The sequence below is a fragment of the Pogona vitticeps genome, chromosome 5 (assembly GCF_051106095.1).
Source record: "Pogona vitticeps strain Pit_001003342236 chromosome 5, PviZW2.1, whole genome shotgun sequence".
Lineage (NCBI taxonomy): Eukaryota > Metazoa > Chordata > Lepidosauria > Squamata > Agamidae > Pogona > Pogona vitticeps.
The window spans coordinates 115,661,039-115,679,204 of NC_135787.1; the positions used below are offsets into that span (position 1 = coordinate 115,661,039).

Genomic DNA, 18,166 nt, shown 5'->3' on the forward strand with positions numbered 1-18,166 from the left:
CATTGTGTATTTGCATTTTTATTATAAAACAAAACACAAAGATTGTTATTTGAAATTTCATTTCTTTGTTTTAGCAGCATTCACTACTTGCTCTTGGGCAGCCTTCTTAGCTTTAACCATTTCAACAAGTTCCTAGAATATGAGGGGAAAAAACAATGTTCATATTAACTTTATTTTTAATCTAGTACAATTCTGATAGCTGACTAGAACAGCTAGTAAGAATAATCAGTTCATGGCAATTCTAAACCAAGGGTCCAATAGTCAAATTCAAAAATGTTTGTTTCAACTCATGCATCTCTAGTGAAAATGCTGCAATCTAAACATTGTTTTTTAATTATGTAAACTGCCTTGGGTCCTTTTTAAGGAAAGGTGGGGTAAAAATATTTTAAATAAATACATAAAAAAATCATGGTAACATGCAGGTACTATACTTCAGTCAGAAAACGTGAATCATTCCCCTAAATCCATTTTATACAAAGGGATAAAAAATCTGACTTTCAGCATAAGCTTGATATAAACCATAATGTCTTGCGCTTTTTTTTGGGTACTCTTGTTAGGGAAGGGAATACTATAGGCTTGCACACACTCACCCCATCTCTGAAAATATTTATCCCAAAAGATTTTTTCCCCTGAATCTACCTCCCCCCCCTTTTACCCTTTTGTACCAAAAAAGAAAAAAGAAAAAAAAAGAATGTATTTTTAAAAAATGGAGTGTACATGAAGCAGCCAACATGATGGGGATCCCAACACACTGCAGAATTACTCCCTATATTTTCTAGAGCAGGGGTCCCCAACCTTTTCTGAACCATGGACCAGTTGGGGGGTGGGGCACCCCCCACTCATGGGTGGGTAGAGCGCGCTTGTGGGTGAGTGGGGCACACTCGCATGCAGGGGAGAGTGCGTGCAGGAGGGGGGGAGATCTGTCTTCATGGCCTGCTCTAGCAAAGGCCAAGGACCAGGGTTCGGGGACCTCTATTCTAGAGGGTATAAGCAAACATTTTTAAATGTCTGGGGATTGTGGGAGGTCACATTTGTGTGTCCAGAGGGTCTGCATTTGGCCCACATTTAGTTATTTATTTGATTTATACCCCGCCTATCTGGTCCGAGAGGACCACTCTAGGCGGCTAACAACCATAAAAATAATGCAAGACAATGACTTAAAGGGAAGATTGATGATTCTTTCCATCTCCAGCAGTGGTATAACCTAATCCGTCACTGGCTATTCTTAGCAAAGTACTGTGAGTTAGGCTCATGATTTCTCATCTCAAGAACAGCTCATGTTTCTAATGGCACAGAAGTAAGATTGAAGTGCTGATGTGGGAAAGGAAGAGAGAATCTTTTCTCCTATATTGTACTGCTTATTGCATACATAATATTCCTACAGTAATCAGAAAGTAGTCATCTACCTTATATCGCTTCATGCAGTCTTTTTTAGATCGGCCTGGAACAGAAGCTGCTATTTTTTCCCATCTTTCTGGAGTATTTACTGGGTATGTCTTCAGAGCTTGTTCTAAAAGTTTTTGTTCTTCTGTTGTCCAAGGAGATGAATCTGTAAATGGTGCTGGTAAAAGCAATTTAGAATCACAAATGTGTGTTTAAATGAGAGACTTAATGAAAGGTAATTATGTAAAGCTTTTACTGAGCAATCTTTTAGCACCCATTCCCAAATAGATGCCTTTACGCCAGACTCTAGAGTAGGAACAGGAACTCTTCAGCCTCCACGTATTGGTCAAAATAGCTGGAGGACCAAAGGTATCCCACCCCTGATCCATAGCCATTTTGCATTTCAATAATTGAAAGTTTTAGATTTCTGCCCAAACAGTTAACATCATCTTCCACTAGCTATTCTGTGGCCAAAATCTTGTTGCTCAGAGTAGTAAATCACATTAGAGTAGGCCCACTGAGTCAAGGGATTTGGTGAGTCAATCCTCCATGAGCCCCACTGATTCAGATGGGCCTACTCTTAACTGCAACTTACTGTGCTAAAGCAAGTCACAGTGAGAACTGGACCATTTGAATTAATGGAACTTATAGATGAACTGGTCACTAAATCTGCATTGACTTAGTGGGCCTACTGTAGTGTGATTTATTATGTGAAACAGCAAAACTTTTGCCTGTGCACCAGAACCTATGAATATGAAAAAGCCTCTCTATTAGATATGGTAGCCTCAGGATCTTGATTTAGTTAGCTGTGACTGTAAACAGAAGCAGCAGAACAGATATTGAGCACACAGATCTAGCATTTCTTCTGATCCTTGGATATCCAGTCTCTCACTGGGATTTGGTAGTGGCATGCAGATGGAAGATTTTTACAGGTATGCAGTGTCTGAGTAGACAGCATGGTTCTAATCAAGCATGATGCAGGGGTAGGATACCTCACATAGGGAACAAATTTCTGAATAGTTCTCCACTTACCTTCGAAACGTTCAGATGGTGCAGCACTGTCTGCCTGAGGTACAACTCCATGCTCTTTTTTAAACTTATCAAAAGCTTTCTTGTTTATGTCATCCTTTTGATGAGGATCTAAGATAAGATAAGAAAACTGGTTAGGTATTTCATCTTCCATTTTAAGTAATCATGTCAGAACCAATATTTTACACCCCCCCCCCAAAAAAAAGAAAGAAAAGATAAGAGGTGGTGATTAAAATTAAACCAGGAGCCTTGTGGTGCTGTGGTTAAATTGCTGTACTGCAGCCAAAACTGATCGTGACCTGGGGTTCAATCCCAGGTACCAGCTCAAGATTGACTCAGCCTTCTATCCTTCTGAGGTTGGTAAAATGAGTACCCAGTTCAAAGGGGGGGGGCGATGTGTACATAATTAATTTGTAAACTGCCCAGAGAGTTCTAAGTACTATGGGGCAGTATATAAGAAGCATACTTTTTTAAAATTAAGTTTTTTACAGTTGGTGCTTAAAAATCAAACAATACAGGGCTTGAAAAATTGTAGAATGTCTCACCAGTCAGTCAAAAATTTCACCAGTCATCATATCCGGATTATAATCTTGCAATTTATTGGGACTAGGAATCACTGATTTATACCCTCAGACTTGGGTTGCTTTATTACCTGCGTGCCTGTGGGGTCATGAAGCTTGTATTTTGAATGCCTTTCTTCTGAATGTCTCCAGCAAAAGTAAAACTGAAAGCAAAAGCTCCCAGCCTCTTAAGGAGCCACGGTTCCCTCCCACCCCAGGATGTGTCCTTGTTTGGTTGAAATTGGGAGCAGAGAATCTCCATATTCTCCAGCATGGGACTACTCTACATTCTCCTGCAGAGCTATATGTCTGTGTGCCGCTCAAACTCTCTTCTTGCGAGAAGAGGGCAGTTTTGCTTTTGCAATGGGAAGGGGGAGGGGAGGACTGCAGCATTAGAGAGAGACAGGTAGAGGGGAAGGAGGCAGGCAGGAAGAGAGCTGTGACTCATCCAGCAGCATTTTTCACTCGTCACAGATGAGTGAATGAGTGCATTTTTCAAGCCCTGACAATATAGTTCAGTGTATGTCACGAATTATGGAAGTCTGGACATACTTGGTAGTCTAAGCTTTCAAATTTAAACTCTCAGTATTATGACAGTATTTCACCACACCCCAGCCATGGCACCAGCAGCTTTCTCTGTAGTACATTATGGACAACTTGTGCCATGTAATTGTGATAAACTATGGCAGGAAGAGTGACTGTATTATTATACAAACATTTCCTGCATTGGTGAATCAATGTTCAATGAGATATTACTCAGCAATGACAAATTATTACATGTGTCTTTACCAGTGGCTCCACTATTTGTCTTCCCTAAAGGCAAAGATAGGGCTGAAGAAACAGTTTACTGCTGATTATGTATCAACTGCTTCTCAAAATCAGTATCATAGGAGCCACTTTTCATAGTTTGTTTTGCTAGCAACAATGACACTTTCATTTGATCCCTTATTTTTTCTTCTTCTGGAGGTGACAGTTAAGATGGGATTGTCTCTGCCTGAAGCAGATTGCTTTAATCAGTTTACAAGAGATAACATTCGAAGTGGTTACACCTCTCTCGTGAGAAGCAACACTCATATGGTTGTGGTGGGTTTTTCGGGCTCTTTGGCTGTGTTCTGAAGGTTGTTCTTCCTAACGTTTCGCCAGTCTCTGTGGCCGGCATCTTCAGAGGACAGGAGTCAGAACTCTGTGGTCTGGTGCAGTTTGTTTGGATACTCAGATGGTTATCACAATTGTCAAAATGATAAAGTTGGGATGTGGGCACACACCCAGAGCAGTAAACACCCTTAATTCAGTCCTTGGGACTGTTGATTGTTACAGAAGTCAGTACACCAGCAGAGATTATGCAAAGAGCAGTGCAGGAGATTTGAGGGGAATTACAGTCCTCTTGTTGCCTCAGATTTAAGGAGGGCAGCAGAATATGGCAGTGATAGCCAAACACATGTATGTTGAATTTACTGGTAAGTAAAATGGAAGCATGCAGACCATCTTACAAAGATAAAGATACCAAGTTTCTGGAGGTTCTTTGCTTTGTTGATGACATCTTTTGCTGTCCGCTTAATTCCCGTAGTAGAGTGCAAATTCATATAATTGGCGATAACTTCCCACCTAAATTAGCACAAGGAAAACAAAGACAATCCTTGAAACAATGTGCTAACATTTACCATTAATTGGCTGACCAGATTAAACAATATTAACCACCAATAAACATCTTACCTGGCAAGAAACCTTTTATCCAAGAATTGTATTACTTGCTGGATGCAGAATGTCTTTGAATAAAAGACGTGCATCTTCACAAAGTAAGTTTTGACTTTTAGTTGTTCTTAATGCCACATTTATGTATTTAACAATGTCAAGTACAACTATTCAGGTACTTGGAATGAACATTTAAGCAAAGTGGATGGTTGAAGAAGAAAAGAGATTCCCGTATTGGCCTCATCTACCAGAACTACTACAGTTAGAAATACAGAATGGCCAGAATCCTACTGGCAATTTCTGTTTGCATAAGGGATAGCATAAATCAGCAATAGATACTGGCCAATATTTTATTATAAAAATTTTAAGAATTCACAGTTGGAATTATACCGACTAGGATACTACTGAGTCAGGCCACTTGCACAACAAATTGAAGTGTAAATAATTTGACATTGTTGTTACTTGTTCAAAGAGGCTCCTAGAACTTTGTTGTGTAAGCGTAAGTTGAGCATTCTTAAAGGCGAGCACTGCTTGTGCAAGCAGAACAATCCTGTGCTACTCCACAGCAGGCCTTTTTGACTGCTGCTATTCTGTAGGATCTTGACCTTTGTGAAAATGCCTGGGTTGAAGAGAATATTCCCTAATCAATTTGATAAGCATAACTTCTGGCCCCTTCTTCCCTTCATACTTCAGTGCAAGACTGTCGTTTGTACATATTATATACATGTATACAAAGAGGCACACCACCTACCTTGAGTTAGTCCCAGCAGGAAAGAGGTTTACAGCTTTAATTAGTAATTGCAAGTCATCTTCTGACCAATGTTTACTTCCACCAACACCTCCGCTGGCTGATTTCTCAGAACTCTTGGCCGCTTGTCGCATCCGAGCTTCTGCTTCTTCTCGCTCTCTCCTCATCTGTTCATTTACTTCATTTATCTATATGGATAAAAGAATAGGCACTTCAGAATTGAATTACTGCAAACAAAAAACCCTTCTCCCAAGAATTAGAGAACTAATTCCCTGATTTTCTTCCTACTGACACTGAGAGAACTCTGATGGTTTCCAACCAGTATAGGATTGAGAGGATTTTTTAAAAAAGGGGTTGGAACTGTAAAAAGAACAATGACTATAAATTTCATATAGAAGTGGTTAAAAGCAAATTTATCCTCAAGTTAAAGAAATAAACTGCACTCAATATGAACTTTCAGATTGATTCCAAATGTATTGGGAAACTCCCTAGCCAAAGAAGAAAAGCTTGTATCATCAATGTACAAGACCAGGATTTCACCATGCATGCATGATACCAATCACATGAGGCCACAATTAAGTGAAGGAATTGTTAAACCATTTAAACTAAAGCTTTCAATTCGGATTAACAGAGTAACAGAACATGGCCTTGATCTTTCTCCCTCCTCTTATAATCAGTAATAATTTTGCTAGGATGTATGACTTTATGTAAAACTTGAAGACCATTCAAACCTGGATACAGTGCCTGACTAACACCCACATGCCTTTTATCATTTAAAATATTTAACTTAATACACCAAGGTTTCAAATCAGCTGTCCATGAGAAAAAGAGGCAGCATCATATTTTGTTCTATTAATCTCTTATGAAAACAGAAGTGTTGCGTAAAATGATCTACCTGCCAGCCTCTAGACAGCAAGCTAAGTGCTTATTATACACTTAGATTCTGATAGCCTTGGCAAATACAATACAGTGGGATTATTAATGACCAAAACAGCTGCAATTCTCTTCAAAGACACAATTCTGCAGGATAAGCTCTTTCTGCTACAAAATAATGAAAATGTTCAATAAACTCACACTGCTATTTTTGCTACGTTGATTCACTGTTACAGGACAAAAGATTAATAATTACCTGTTTTTCTACAGCAGCCCTTCCTTCTTCCCTTGTTGTGGATGTAAGTGCTTCATTCAAGCACTGCAGACTAAAAATAAATTATTGAGCGATATTTCAGATCTAGCAGAAAGCTGAAGGTCAAAAAACAAAGCATAGGTCAGGAATGCATACCTTGTCAACTCCAGACGATCACAAAGTTTTTCTACTTCTTCCATCATTTTGACGCACTCTGTCTCATTCTCAGAAAAATAATTCCAGTTCTGAAAGTAGACCATCATATCCTTTATCTTTAGATTACAGAAAAACCGTATGGAATTTACAAAGTGTTGGACTGGAATGCTTTGGCTGTAAATTATAACTCTTCAGTTAAGGTGGCCAAGTTTCATTAGCAATATGATTATCAAAAGTTTATCTAAGAATTCAAATGCCTTCTTTTTAAAGGCTTTGTCACTATTTATCTGAGTAAAAAGTATAAGATGACATTTCTCTTGATTGTAAAATTATAGTCTGATTGGAAAAATAAATCTTCCAAGGCAGAACTGGTTAATTCTGATAGGTCTGGAGCCAGGTTCAGCCCTCCCCTAGACCCTACCATAGACTACCCTACCCTTTAATGTCAATCTACCACTGAAAATCAGTGGCACCTAAAATTGTACCCTTTTCACATGAAAAGCGGTTTTAAGGTACGACACCTATGCCTATTACTTCAGAGTACAGTACAATCATTACATGTTCAGTTTTGCTTTCAAGACAAACTGCATGGGCTTTAGATATTTTATTTTACATTAAAAATATGGCTTAATTAATCACTAATAGCAGGGACTCCAAGAATCAAAAATATGTCCACAGGCCACATTTATGTTCCCTATTCCTGATGCAAGAATACAAATGTTATAGATCAGGATCTTATTATGCCATGTTCAAGCCAGACATGGAATCAGACCTGTACTTCAGACTGTCAGAGTGAGTGGAGACAGAGGGCTTGTAACAACTGCTTGAAAGAAATTAGTAATTGCAAAAAGAAGCCAGAGGGAACATACAATCTATTCCATATGTTAAAGGTCTCTGAACATACTAATGGAGGGTGAAAGTTCATTCACCATGCAAATGGTAACAGAAATAATTCCTCCAAGTAATCACAGAAGTTTTACAAGTTCTTAGTCATTTTCAAGAACTGTGTGACATATTGCATAATTACGAAAGAGGCAAACTGGGAAGCAAAAACAAAGAACCTCAACATGAATTTTCTTTGGGATGCAGGACTGTATTTCTTAAAGTGCTCCCTAAGACATACAGTGGTGCCTTGCTTAGCGATGTTAATCGGTGCAGCAAAAATAGCTGCTAAGCGATTTCATCGCTAAACCATTTTAAAAAGCCCATAGAAACGCATTAAAATGCGTTTAATGTGTTCCTATGGGCTTAAAAACTAACCTTATGCGAAAATCCTCCATTGTGGTGGCCATTTTCGGTGCCTCTAAAGCGAGGCAAACAGCGGGCAGCCATTTTGTTTACCCGGGGGCCATTTTGGAACCGCCGATCAGCTGGCCAAAAATGGGGGCTTTGCGACGATCGCTTCCCTGCGATCATCGCAAAGCGAAATTTCCCCATAGGGGCCATCGCAATGCGATCGCTCTTGCAATGGCAAAAAGTCCATCGCAAAGCGATTTCATTGCTATATGGAGCGATTGCTATGCGAGGCACCACTGAACTGTCTCAGATGAGTTTGACTGCCTGTAGTGGTTAAATGTAATTAAAAATTCATTAGGACAGTACCACCACTTCCTTATATAAACAAATTTAAACAGTAGCATATACAAAATACAAGAAAAACTAAATGCAGGAGAAGATTTCAAGAACTTCTGGTTATGGAGAGAAGCTTACGTTTTGAATGAAATATAAACTGTCTTGACAATGCAAGGTATGAAAGCTTTTCAGTTAGAGAGGAAGTTAACTTGGTACATAAAAGTGTTTATACAAAGCGTTCACTGACAGATTGACCACATGTATTACTTAGTTACACATATGGAGCCATAGCTATTATTCTCTAAATAAACTGACAACCAAACTGAAATTTATCTATGGCAGCCACAATAAAGGGTTCTTGGAAGCTTTCCAAGGTACACTGCATAAAGGAAAGCATGTCAAATGTCAATATGTTTTGTGATTAATACAATTGAAGTTCTAATATTTGCAATATCCTTTTACTCATATAACTGGAATCACCCTCAGGCCATGAAGATATTTTTAAAAATGAAATCAAAAGTGAATATAAAGTTCTACAGTATTTTAAATAAGACCTAGACAATATAAAGTAGGCATCAAAGTTGTTTCCCCATGATAAAGACCAATGAACAATGTTATTTTGGACTAATATTTCAATAGCTGGAATTATAATGTGTATAAAATCTGAACAGCAGCAACATCCATATACCTTGCAAGTTGTTCGCAGTTTTTGCCTTTCCTTTTTAATTGCTTTTTTCTGTATATCTTTCTCTTTCTTCATAACAAGTGCTTGTTGTCTAATTTCCTCCTCCTCTTTCTCCTTAGCTAATCGTGCTGCTTCTAGTTCGGCTTGCCTTTGCTGAGACAGAAAAGAAAATGCAGATTTTTTGCATTGTGTTGTGTGTGTTTTTTTAAAAGAGGAATACATGTGTTAGTCTGTAGGCTACTGGAGCAAAACTAACAAAACAGTCTCATAGCATCTTACAGACCAACAATTTTCTTTGTTAACTTTTCATAGATTGCAGCCCACTTTCTCAGGTCCTGGAGTATAGCCTCAGTAGACAGATATTTGGCCAGATGGCTGAGTGAATGAGGTATCTGGCTGCACAGTCAAAGGTCAGAACTTCAGTTCCCCACGTTGTATTCCAGAACAAGGGCTGGTGTAACCTTGGCTAAGCTGGAAACTACTAAAGTGCCCCCAGAAGAAGGGAATGGTAGACCATTTTTGAGTTCTCTTTATCTAGAAAATCCTGGAAAGGGCTGCCATAAGTCATAATTGACTTGATGGCTAATACTACTAATAAACATTTATACACAGGATGACGAGATATAAAATACAATAGAAATAGAAAGGTCCAGCTTGGTAATAATCTTAACACTGATCATTAAGGATCATTTAACAGTTCTGGAAAGTGGTAGGTACAAATATTAATGTTGGTCGTTATGAGGCATTAAATGGACATTGGTAAGTAACAAGTATAACCAAGCACAGATGAACACATTAACATATGAGTAGTAAGGAAGTTATTTAAATCAAGTGAAGAGAACAGTTTGGCTTATGGATATATAAAGTTGGCGAAAGATTTTGATTCGAGGGAGCGGGGGGAACAGGAATGCAAATACTACAAATAGAAATAACTGTACAAACAGTTGTCACAAACATGTAACAGTTGGATGCCAGTAGAGGCAACCTTAAGCTGATGAACAAATGCACCTTTCTTTTCTTTTAAAAAAATCATCAAGAAACTAAGAAAATGGCTTAAAGTATGGAAGATCCCAGAAAAACATATCCAAAAATTAATCAGAAAAAGGAATTATGTACAGTACAGTGCTACCTCGACTTACGAACGTCTTCCTTATGAACATTTCAAGTTACAAACGGCTCCGTTCGCAAAATGTTGCTTTGACTTGCAAACGGAGCCTCGACTTATGAATGAAAAAAACCCTTTCCTGCCCTTTTTTGACCTAAGTTGATCTTAGGTTAAAAGAAGAAAAAAATGTTAAAAATTCTCCCCCTAGTGGTAGAGTACGGATTAACCGGCTTTGTATTAGTTCCTATGGGAACTAAGGCCTCTGCTTGCGAACAGCGCCTCGACATAAGAACGAAAATAGCCGCATGGATTAAATGGTTTTCAATGCATTCCTATGGGAAATTTTGCCTCGACTTACAAACTTTCCCAAATATGAACGCCGTTCCAATATGGATTAAGTTCATAAGTCGAGGTACCACTGTAGTACATGTTGCTCATTACATGGAAGAAACTTTCAATTATGTTGTTTTGAAAAAAGGAACATTGTTATGCTCTTCTTACAGCTAATATCTTCACTTGTAATGTTATTCCTAGGCTATGGTGTGGTCAAGTCTGGAAACAAACCTACTGTGTAAGCTGTGAAACTGGACAAAGAAACAAAGCATTCTGCATGCATTCAAATATCTGCAGTTTGCAATGCTACATGTAAAATTTGGATCTTACTCGTTCTCTCTCCTCCTGCTCTTTTCGTTTAGCTTCTAGCTTTGCTTTCTTTTCTGCCTCCTTCTTTGCTTTTTCTTCTTCTTTGAATTTTTTAATTCTGGGATCACAGCTATATGCAGTATCTTAGAAAAGAAAAAGAAAGGATGTATGAAGGTTTAAAAGACAACAAACTGGCTTCCTTTAAAAAGTGAAGTTTATGCTTACCAACTAGAGTCCTTATTCTGTTCATCTCCTCCTTTTTCCTTAATGCCCTAGCTGCTCTGTTCTGCTTTTCAATCCATCTTCTCTCGTCTCGACTAGGAACAGAGATTTAATGTATCAAGCAGAAAGCCATGTTATGCACATTCCAGTACCAATATTAATTCAGGAAAAGTTGCAAACCAATGGGGGTCTTTATTTATTTATTAAATTTATATCCTGCCCATTTAGACTATGTCTACTTTGGGTGGCTTACAATAGGAAATCATAAAACAATTAAAAACAACAATTTAAATCAGTAATATTAATATCATTCAAGATGGAAAAAGTATAGACAAAAATTAAAATGGAAAAGTAAAGACCAAGTATTTTACAGACAAAAATACATTTCTTAAAGGTTTAAACAACATGCAGTTCAATAAGATTCCAAACAAAATACTGTAGATAGGTTTTTTCCCTTTTTCCTAAAACAAAAAACAGAACTAGTAACCAGAAATTTATGGACATTTTTCTTCAGTTTAACAGATGCAGAATTATACAAGCAGAAACATGTCTCTTTTGAGCAAGCCACAATTAGAACCTTACAGAAAAATCATGTCTGTGGGCTCAGAACTTACTTGCCATTCAATCACAGAAACTATGTGACTTAAAACCCCTAACTTGTGGCTTTATGTGCAAGAATACATACAATTCTTATTGCCCTCCTTATCCCAGCTCTTTCTAGTTCTGCTTCTGCTAAAATCAGAAATCTCTCCCAGGATTTTGTCTGCTGCTGCTGTGTCCATACGTTCTGCCAAGTAGGTAAGATGGGGGGAGCAAAAAAGAGTCTAGAATATATATATTTTTAAACTGGCATAATGCTGAGAAACTAAAGAAATTTATTTCCAGATAAAGTTGATATTTTATTTTTAACAAAGTGGTATTTACCTTTGAGTAGGTATATACAAGATTGCACTGTTAACCACATTTCTGTATCATATGGTATTTTCTAGAGTGTCATTTACACATTACAAAAGAGTCCTCTACTCACCATTCTGCTTTTTCTTTTTCTTCTTCATCTAAGTAAGAAAATTCTCGCCAAGAATCAAAATTATACCTAATGTATTAAGATGTTCAAGAGAGAAAAAAACAACACAATGTAGATGCTGAATAAAATTTTGGAAAATTAGTACTGTAAATTTCTCAATGGCCAGCCTTCCACAGGTGTTCACGCAAGCCTTGCATACGTAGTTTGCTATGTCGAACTAATGGAAAGGCCACAGCATCTCTTGGTTGTTTGTCTGGTTGTGCGCCCAAAGAATGCACCCTTGCACCTTGTCCATTAGCTGCAATTAGCCATGGTGAGCTGTACAAACCCTACATGAACACCAATAAGATTCCGACCAGTATATTGGGAAGCTATTTTTAGTTGGTTATATGGAAATTCAGTAGACAGTATTCCTATAAGCCTTCTAATATATTTCTGCTGCCAACACTTACTCACAATTAAGGAAAGCAACATATAAATAAAAACAATGGTGAACAAGGTCTGACTGCAATAATAGGTCCTTCCTCTATGGAATGATCCCATTTCACGCTTATGCATACAAAAAGCACAAAGGAATACCATCATGGCTTCAGAGTTTAAAGTATGGAGATAGCATGTTTCTTCCTATATTTTTTACAACCTAACATTTGCATTCCTATGTGATTGCATCACAGCACAGCAAGGAAACTGTGTTAATATTAGATTCATCTATTTAATTAGTAAAAAATGACGTGTTTCTGGCAAGTTACAAGATATCAGACTAGTCTTGACTCTGAAATTTAGTGATTTACATTTGTAGCAGTATATTTTTAGAGAAGACAGAGGGGGGATTTTTTCAAATGTCATGAGTAACTGTTCAACATGGAGATACAATGTAATATCACTGCCTGTCCCATTCTTTATTCATCTGCTGAAATATAAAATGATCTCATATATTTTCATATTTATAGGGTCTTCAAGTATAATAATTTTATGATTCCCTCTAATGTTCCTCCCACTTAATTTTTACAGATATTTTTTTACAAAAATATAATTTTCTGAATGATGAAAAAAACTTGGTCCCCTTACCAAAATGAGTAAAATGCATCCACTTCTTCAAATGATGAATTCATATCTCCAAGTTTAGGTACATTTTTCTTATTTGACCACCTACAGCATTTAAGAGACATGGAGCCTTTACTCAATAAGATGAAAGAAACCAGAAAAATACATAATGGCATTTTAACTCCACTGAGCTTTACTGAACTTCAGTTTGAGTTAACATTCAAAAACAAATCTAACCATATAATGTGATACTACTGTAAATACATTCTTAGCATCTTGTGGAAGAACAATGTATAACCTATAGACACTGGACTAAAGAAAGTTAAAACTGAGAGATGCAAGGTACCATTAATCTACAAAAATCTTGACTAACACCTTTCTCAGTTGAGAACGGATATTATATTGACGCAGAAGACTGACTTAATCTCATCAGTTCATCAGAGGATTGCCATTAATGCAACAGGATTTTTACACCCTCCTATACCCTCTTCGGCCTGCCATATTAGGCTGCCTAAATTCTGTTCCACAGGATTTCCCAGCTCTCCAGAGCAGATTTTGGCAGTGCACAGGAGGCTGCCATAAGAAACATCTTTTCTTGTTTGTGGTGGAACACCACAATGGATTCAGGCGAATATTTGTGAGCTATTCGGAATGTTCAAAAATTTTGAAGCCATCTATGTTGACAAATACTTATGTTCAATGGTGGTGGTAAATTACTTTTTAAAAAAAATTGCAGAAAGCAATTGTGCTTGCACTGTCTTTACAAATACACTAACAGTAACATCAGTACTGACCAGCAGAAAATTAAGGAGTCCTACACTTGTAATATCTAACTATGACATAGTTTCAATTAAATTGAGACATTAGAGCTTGGAAAAATTACTTTTAGGAATACAAATCAAAAATCCTAATGACTATGTTAGCTGAGCATTTCTAGGAGTTGCAGTTCCCCTCCCACTCCAATAACTATCTAGTGTGTAGACAAACTGTCTGCTATCAAGATCTCAGCTAACCGACTGCACCTTTTCATTCCTTTTAAGCAAACGTTCAAGTCTTCCAAGTGACTAGGCAAAAATACATTTTTAACAAAGACATGATGCCAATAAGTTGCACTGGGAGAAGAATGTCCCCAACAGGCTTACCTGGCATTTCTTTCAAAAACTGGTGCGAAAACTTCAAAGAAATTTTCCTTTGCTTCACTTTTAGAAGGAACTGTGTTATCAAAAGTAGGATCTACACTGTTAAATGCTCGTCTCTTTACAGGATCTGACAAAATTTCATAAGCTGCAAAATGAAATTAAATTGCCAGAAGTTATTCCATGAAAGAGACAAGAACTATTTTATGCAGTTTTTCTGTACAAAACCTAAGAACTAGTTCTTACCTTTTGTTATACAAGTAAAGTAGTCATTGTCACCTTCATCTATCTGCTCTCCTGCTGCTTTTCGCTTGTCAGGATGATGTTTCAAAACCATGGCTTTATCTATTGTTTTAAAAAAAGAAAAGATCCAACTGAAATGCAACCCATTATCTTCACAGCATGCATAATTACATTTTTAATTTTAACTAAAATTAATTTTAAATTTTAAATAATCATGTAAAATTATTTTCTCCAAATTATGTCCCTTTGTATTTCATGTAGTTTCCTAGAAGAAAGGGATGTAGTTGTGACATTTCATATGTTTCATGATATAAACATCGCACTGTACAAATAAAATGATACTTCAATATCTACTTACATCAATGGAAAAATGTAACACTATAGAACATTCTAGAACTGCTTATAAAACTGGATATTTTTATATCAAGAATTAGTGAGAGGTACTTACGAGCTGATTTGATTTGTTTCTGAGATGCCTTGTATCTTATATGTCCTAACCCAAGAACTAAATAATGATCCTGATTCTGGAAAAAAAAAACAATAATTAACACCAACCCATGGTAAACAGCAACTGCCTATAAGAAGTACCCATGGTAAGCTACTCTTACCATCAACTCTCACTGGCTACTTGTTTTGACCCTACCGTGCTTAATGCCTTTAATCCCTTCAAATGCTTTTGAAAAGACAACAAGCCAGCCATGCAGTAAGAAGACAAACTCTCAAAGTAGATTAAAAGAACTTTCACTGAGCACCCAATTGTGGTTTACAATAATATACCTTCCAATCTTTTGGATCAAGGGTTTTTAACATAGGGTATTCTTCCAACTGTAACTCTTCATCTCCTGATTCTTCAGAGAGCTCTTTCTCATCCTCCAGCTCCTGGAATGAGGCCGAAGCATGTATGTTCCTTCTCTTAATAAATGCTTCAAACCATCTCCCCACAGGTTCAACTTGGCAGAGCACAGATGCTGTGAATGAAAGCAAAAGGTGAGAATCTTTACCAAACCTGAATGTTCAAAGTTCATATCCCACCCTACAAATCTGCATGGATTTACAGACTTACAGACGGCTTGACTTACAGACTTTTTGAGTTACAGACTTCTCTGGCCACAAAATTTAGGTTTGACTTGCAGCCTGAGAATTGACTTACAGACCAGAAAAAACCCAAAATGGAACAAAAACGGCCTGTTACGGGATTAATCGGTTTTCAATGCACTGTAGGTCAATGGAGACTTGACCTACAGACTTTTTGACTTGAGAACCGCCTTCCAATACGGATTAAGTTCTCAAGTCAAGACCCCACTGTACTCCTTCAAGAAAAGGGACATATCCTACAAACATATGAAAAAGCAAATCATAGTTTAATATCACAAGTGTACCATACTGATTAACCAATGCATTTTTTAAAAAAAGAAGCTAATCTACAAATAGCACAGTCATAGTTATGCTAGTGATTCTCAAACTACTGCTACACTCAAAAGATAGTCCAGTGAAAATGTATCCTGCTTTAATTGGACTGTAATGAATTAGTTGATTTGAAAAGAATGAATCCTAATATCCCCTCCCCCAATAATTTATTGCACTGGAATGCTTTTGCCTATAACAAACAATAATAAAATGGCCAAACAAGAGATGGGATTGAGCTTGGAGTGTCACTATACTACTAATCAAACCCAACCACAGCAATTTATGTATTTCACCTTGTGTCCAACAGGATTTTGGTCAATATATCCATAAGATTACAGACGGAAGGGAAGACTTCTCTTTGATAACAATAATTTATCCTACAGCACAACTGACTGAAGTATAGCATTTCTACCATCACTGGCATAAATAAATAGGGCTGCCTCATTTGTAATATGTACAGTCCAAGCATCACATTACTTATATTTATATCTACTATATATACAGCTTATTTTCTAACTGCAACAATTCTTAAAAAAAAGAGTTTACCAATGTCCTATAAGAAATTTAAGAAACAGAATACTTTTTTAAAAAGAAGAAAATATTAATTGGATGAAGTATACACACCTATTTTCTATGGTTGTTTTTCTATGGTTAGGAGCACTGTAGGGGATACTAAAACACAGTACATTATTCTGTGTGTGTGTGGGTTCTCTTTACAGCAGCCTTGTATTTAACACCTTGCTGAAGCCACAAATGGCAAGAACTTCTATGCAGGTGAATAACTGGACTGGCAAAAGAGAGACTACTATCTCTGTTTTTCCTTTACCAGCATCTGCATTGGCTATGGCAGAAACTATCTGTAGTTTGGCATCATCCCCTCCAGTCACTGACTTAATTGGTAAGCAGTAATTTTTTAATAAATTTTGATTGCAAACTGCCTAGAATAGTGCCTGGCTCTAAGTCAGGTGGCATATAAGCAATTGAAAATGAAATGAAATGAAATACACCTATCTGGAGAAGCGAGTGTTCATGGTGAAGAACGAAATCTATGGCATTTGCCTCACACAGGTTAAACAAATAAACGTGAACAGACTGCTGATTTTCTTGAGCCACCTTGCCTCCACCTTCCACAAGACAGCTGAACCCTTGCCAGCTAAAAAAGGATTTTTTAAAAAAAGTCCAGCGTCTAGAATCTAGTTGAAGGATAGGCACCCTGTCGCCTTCTAGTTGCTCGACTGCAACTCCCATCAGGGATGGTCAGCAGAGTCCATGGTGAGGGATGGCATCAAGTGCAGTCCGAAAATACCCGAGGGGACAGCAAGTTGCCTCCCCGCCTCCTAAAGGGAAATGAATCTGAGGCCGGGGGGGGGGGGGGGTTTGGCAAATTACAAGGCACAGCAGAAGTTACTCCTATGAGCAACGGCGGCTGCTCCCTCCAAGAACTACCCAGAAGGCAGACACCCCCCCTCCCCTGAGCACGGAAGGGGCTGCGCGGCAGAGAACAGCCTCCACCCGGCGCCTCGGCCACCCAAAGAGGGCGAAGCGGAGAGAAGGCGCCCTCGGGAGCCGCTTCTGGGCTCGCTCGGGGACGGAGGCAGCAAGACGTCACGTACCCGCCAAGGCTCTGGTGGCCGCCGTCGCCTGTCCCTCCGCGGCCTCCCGCAGCATCATGGCGGTAGTCGGGGAGCCCCGTTCACTGGGGCCGGGCGGCGGCGAGTTGTGTGTGGGGGGGAACTGGTCGGCTTGTCCTTTTTTCCCCTCTCGGCCCGGTTCCCTGGTCGCCAGGTGCCGGCGAACGATCCAGCAACTACTTCCGGGGCATTAGATCACCGCCACTTCCCTTTTCGCCCTGCGGCTCACCTCCGAAGTAGAGAGAAAAGGCTTCTCTCTTCCTCCTCCTCCCCCCCCCCGCCGCAAGCACAACCCTCGCGGGGGGGGGAGAATAGAGCGGCTTCGCGGGAGGGGCCCCCGCCGGCGTGGGAGACGCGGAAGGGTCGCTGCAGAAAGGCGGTTGGTCCCGCTTAGCTCCCGCGAGCCAACCGGGGCAGCCGCCGTCACAGAGACCACTGCTTTTTCTTTTATCATTTAATTTAAAATATTTTTACCCCGCTTTTTTTTTTCCTGAAAAAAGGACTCAAGGCTCCTTGCCCACATCATTGAAAGACAATATTTAAAGCTGAAAGCAAGGAGTGAACCAGGGTGGTCTAAATATGTATTTAAAGCTAAGAACAATGAATGTAAGGAAGCAGCTTGCGTCATTAAAAGATAATATTAAAACAATAGTACTTGTTTTCAAACAAGTTTGCTAATGTCGGGTTTGGAGAAAAAGCTCTTGATTAAAAAAAAATCTATTAGGAATAGTAGGACCCTGATATATTTACTGGAGTTACAT

The 18,166-nt window shown here is 38.5% G+C and overlaps 1 protein-coding gene across 2 annotated transcripts; it reads right to left on the minus strand.

Annotated features, from left to right (window-relative positions):
• Positions 1–2: 2 nt before the first annotated feature.
• On the minus strand, positions 3–17,575 carry DNAJC2 (DnaJ heat shock protein family (Hsp40) member C2). 2 transcript variants are annotated; one of them, XR_012087463.2, is made up of 17 exons: positions 17,388–17,574; positions 15,145–15,335; positions 14,816–14,891; positions 14,371–14,469; positions 14,131–14,272; positions 13,013–13,093; positions 11,948–12,013; positions 10,924–11,015; positions 10,720–10,841; positions 8,955–9,104; positions 6,695–6,783; positions 6,542–6,611; positions 5,416–5,600; positions 4,463–4,577; positions 2,416–2,523; positions 1,407–1,561; positions 3–132 (listed from the first exon to the last, which is right to left on the minus strand). XR_012087463.2 is itself a non-coding variant. In XM_020789983.3 (17 exons), the coding sequence occupies exons 1-17, from the start codon at positions 17,443–17,445 to the stop codon at positions 58–60; spliced, it is 1,860 nt and encodes a 619-aa protein (XP_020645642.3). In that variant the 5' UTR covers positions 17,446–17,575; the 3' UTR covers positions 3–57. The 2 variants fall into 2 exon arrangements, 1 of the variants encoding a protein (XP_020645642.3); XM_020789983.3 differs by having other exon boundaries at positions 4,477–4,577; positions 17,388–17,575.
• Positions 17,576–18,166: the final 591 nt, after the last annotated feature.

What these genes read in the sequence shown, in the direction of transcription:
- DNAJC2 (XM_020789983.3), bottom strand. Translation starts at nt 17,445, where the DNA reads ATGATGCTGCGGGAGGCCGCGGAGGGACAGGCGACGGCGGCCACCAGA. An exon ending in CTTTACTTGTATAACAAAAG is followed by an intron (nt 14,273 to 14,370) that starts GTAAGAACTAGT and finishes TTCATTTTGCAG; the next exon opens with CTTATGAAATTTTGTCAGAT. An exon ending in ACTGCATGAAGCGATATAAG is followed by an intron (nt 133 to 1,406) that starts GTAGATGACTAC and finishes CTCATATTCTAG; the next exon opens with GAACTTGTTGAAATGGTTAA.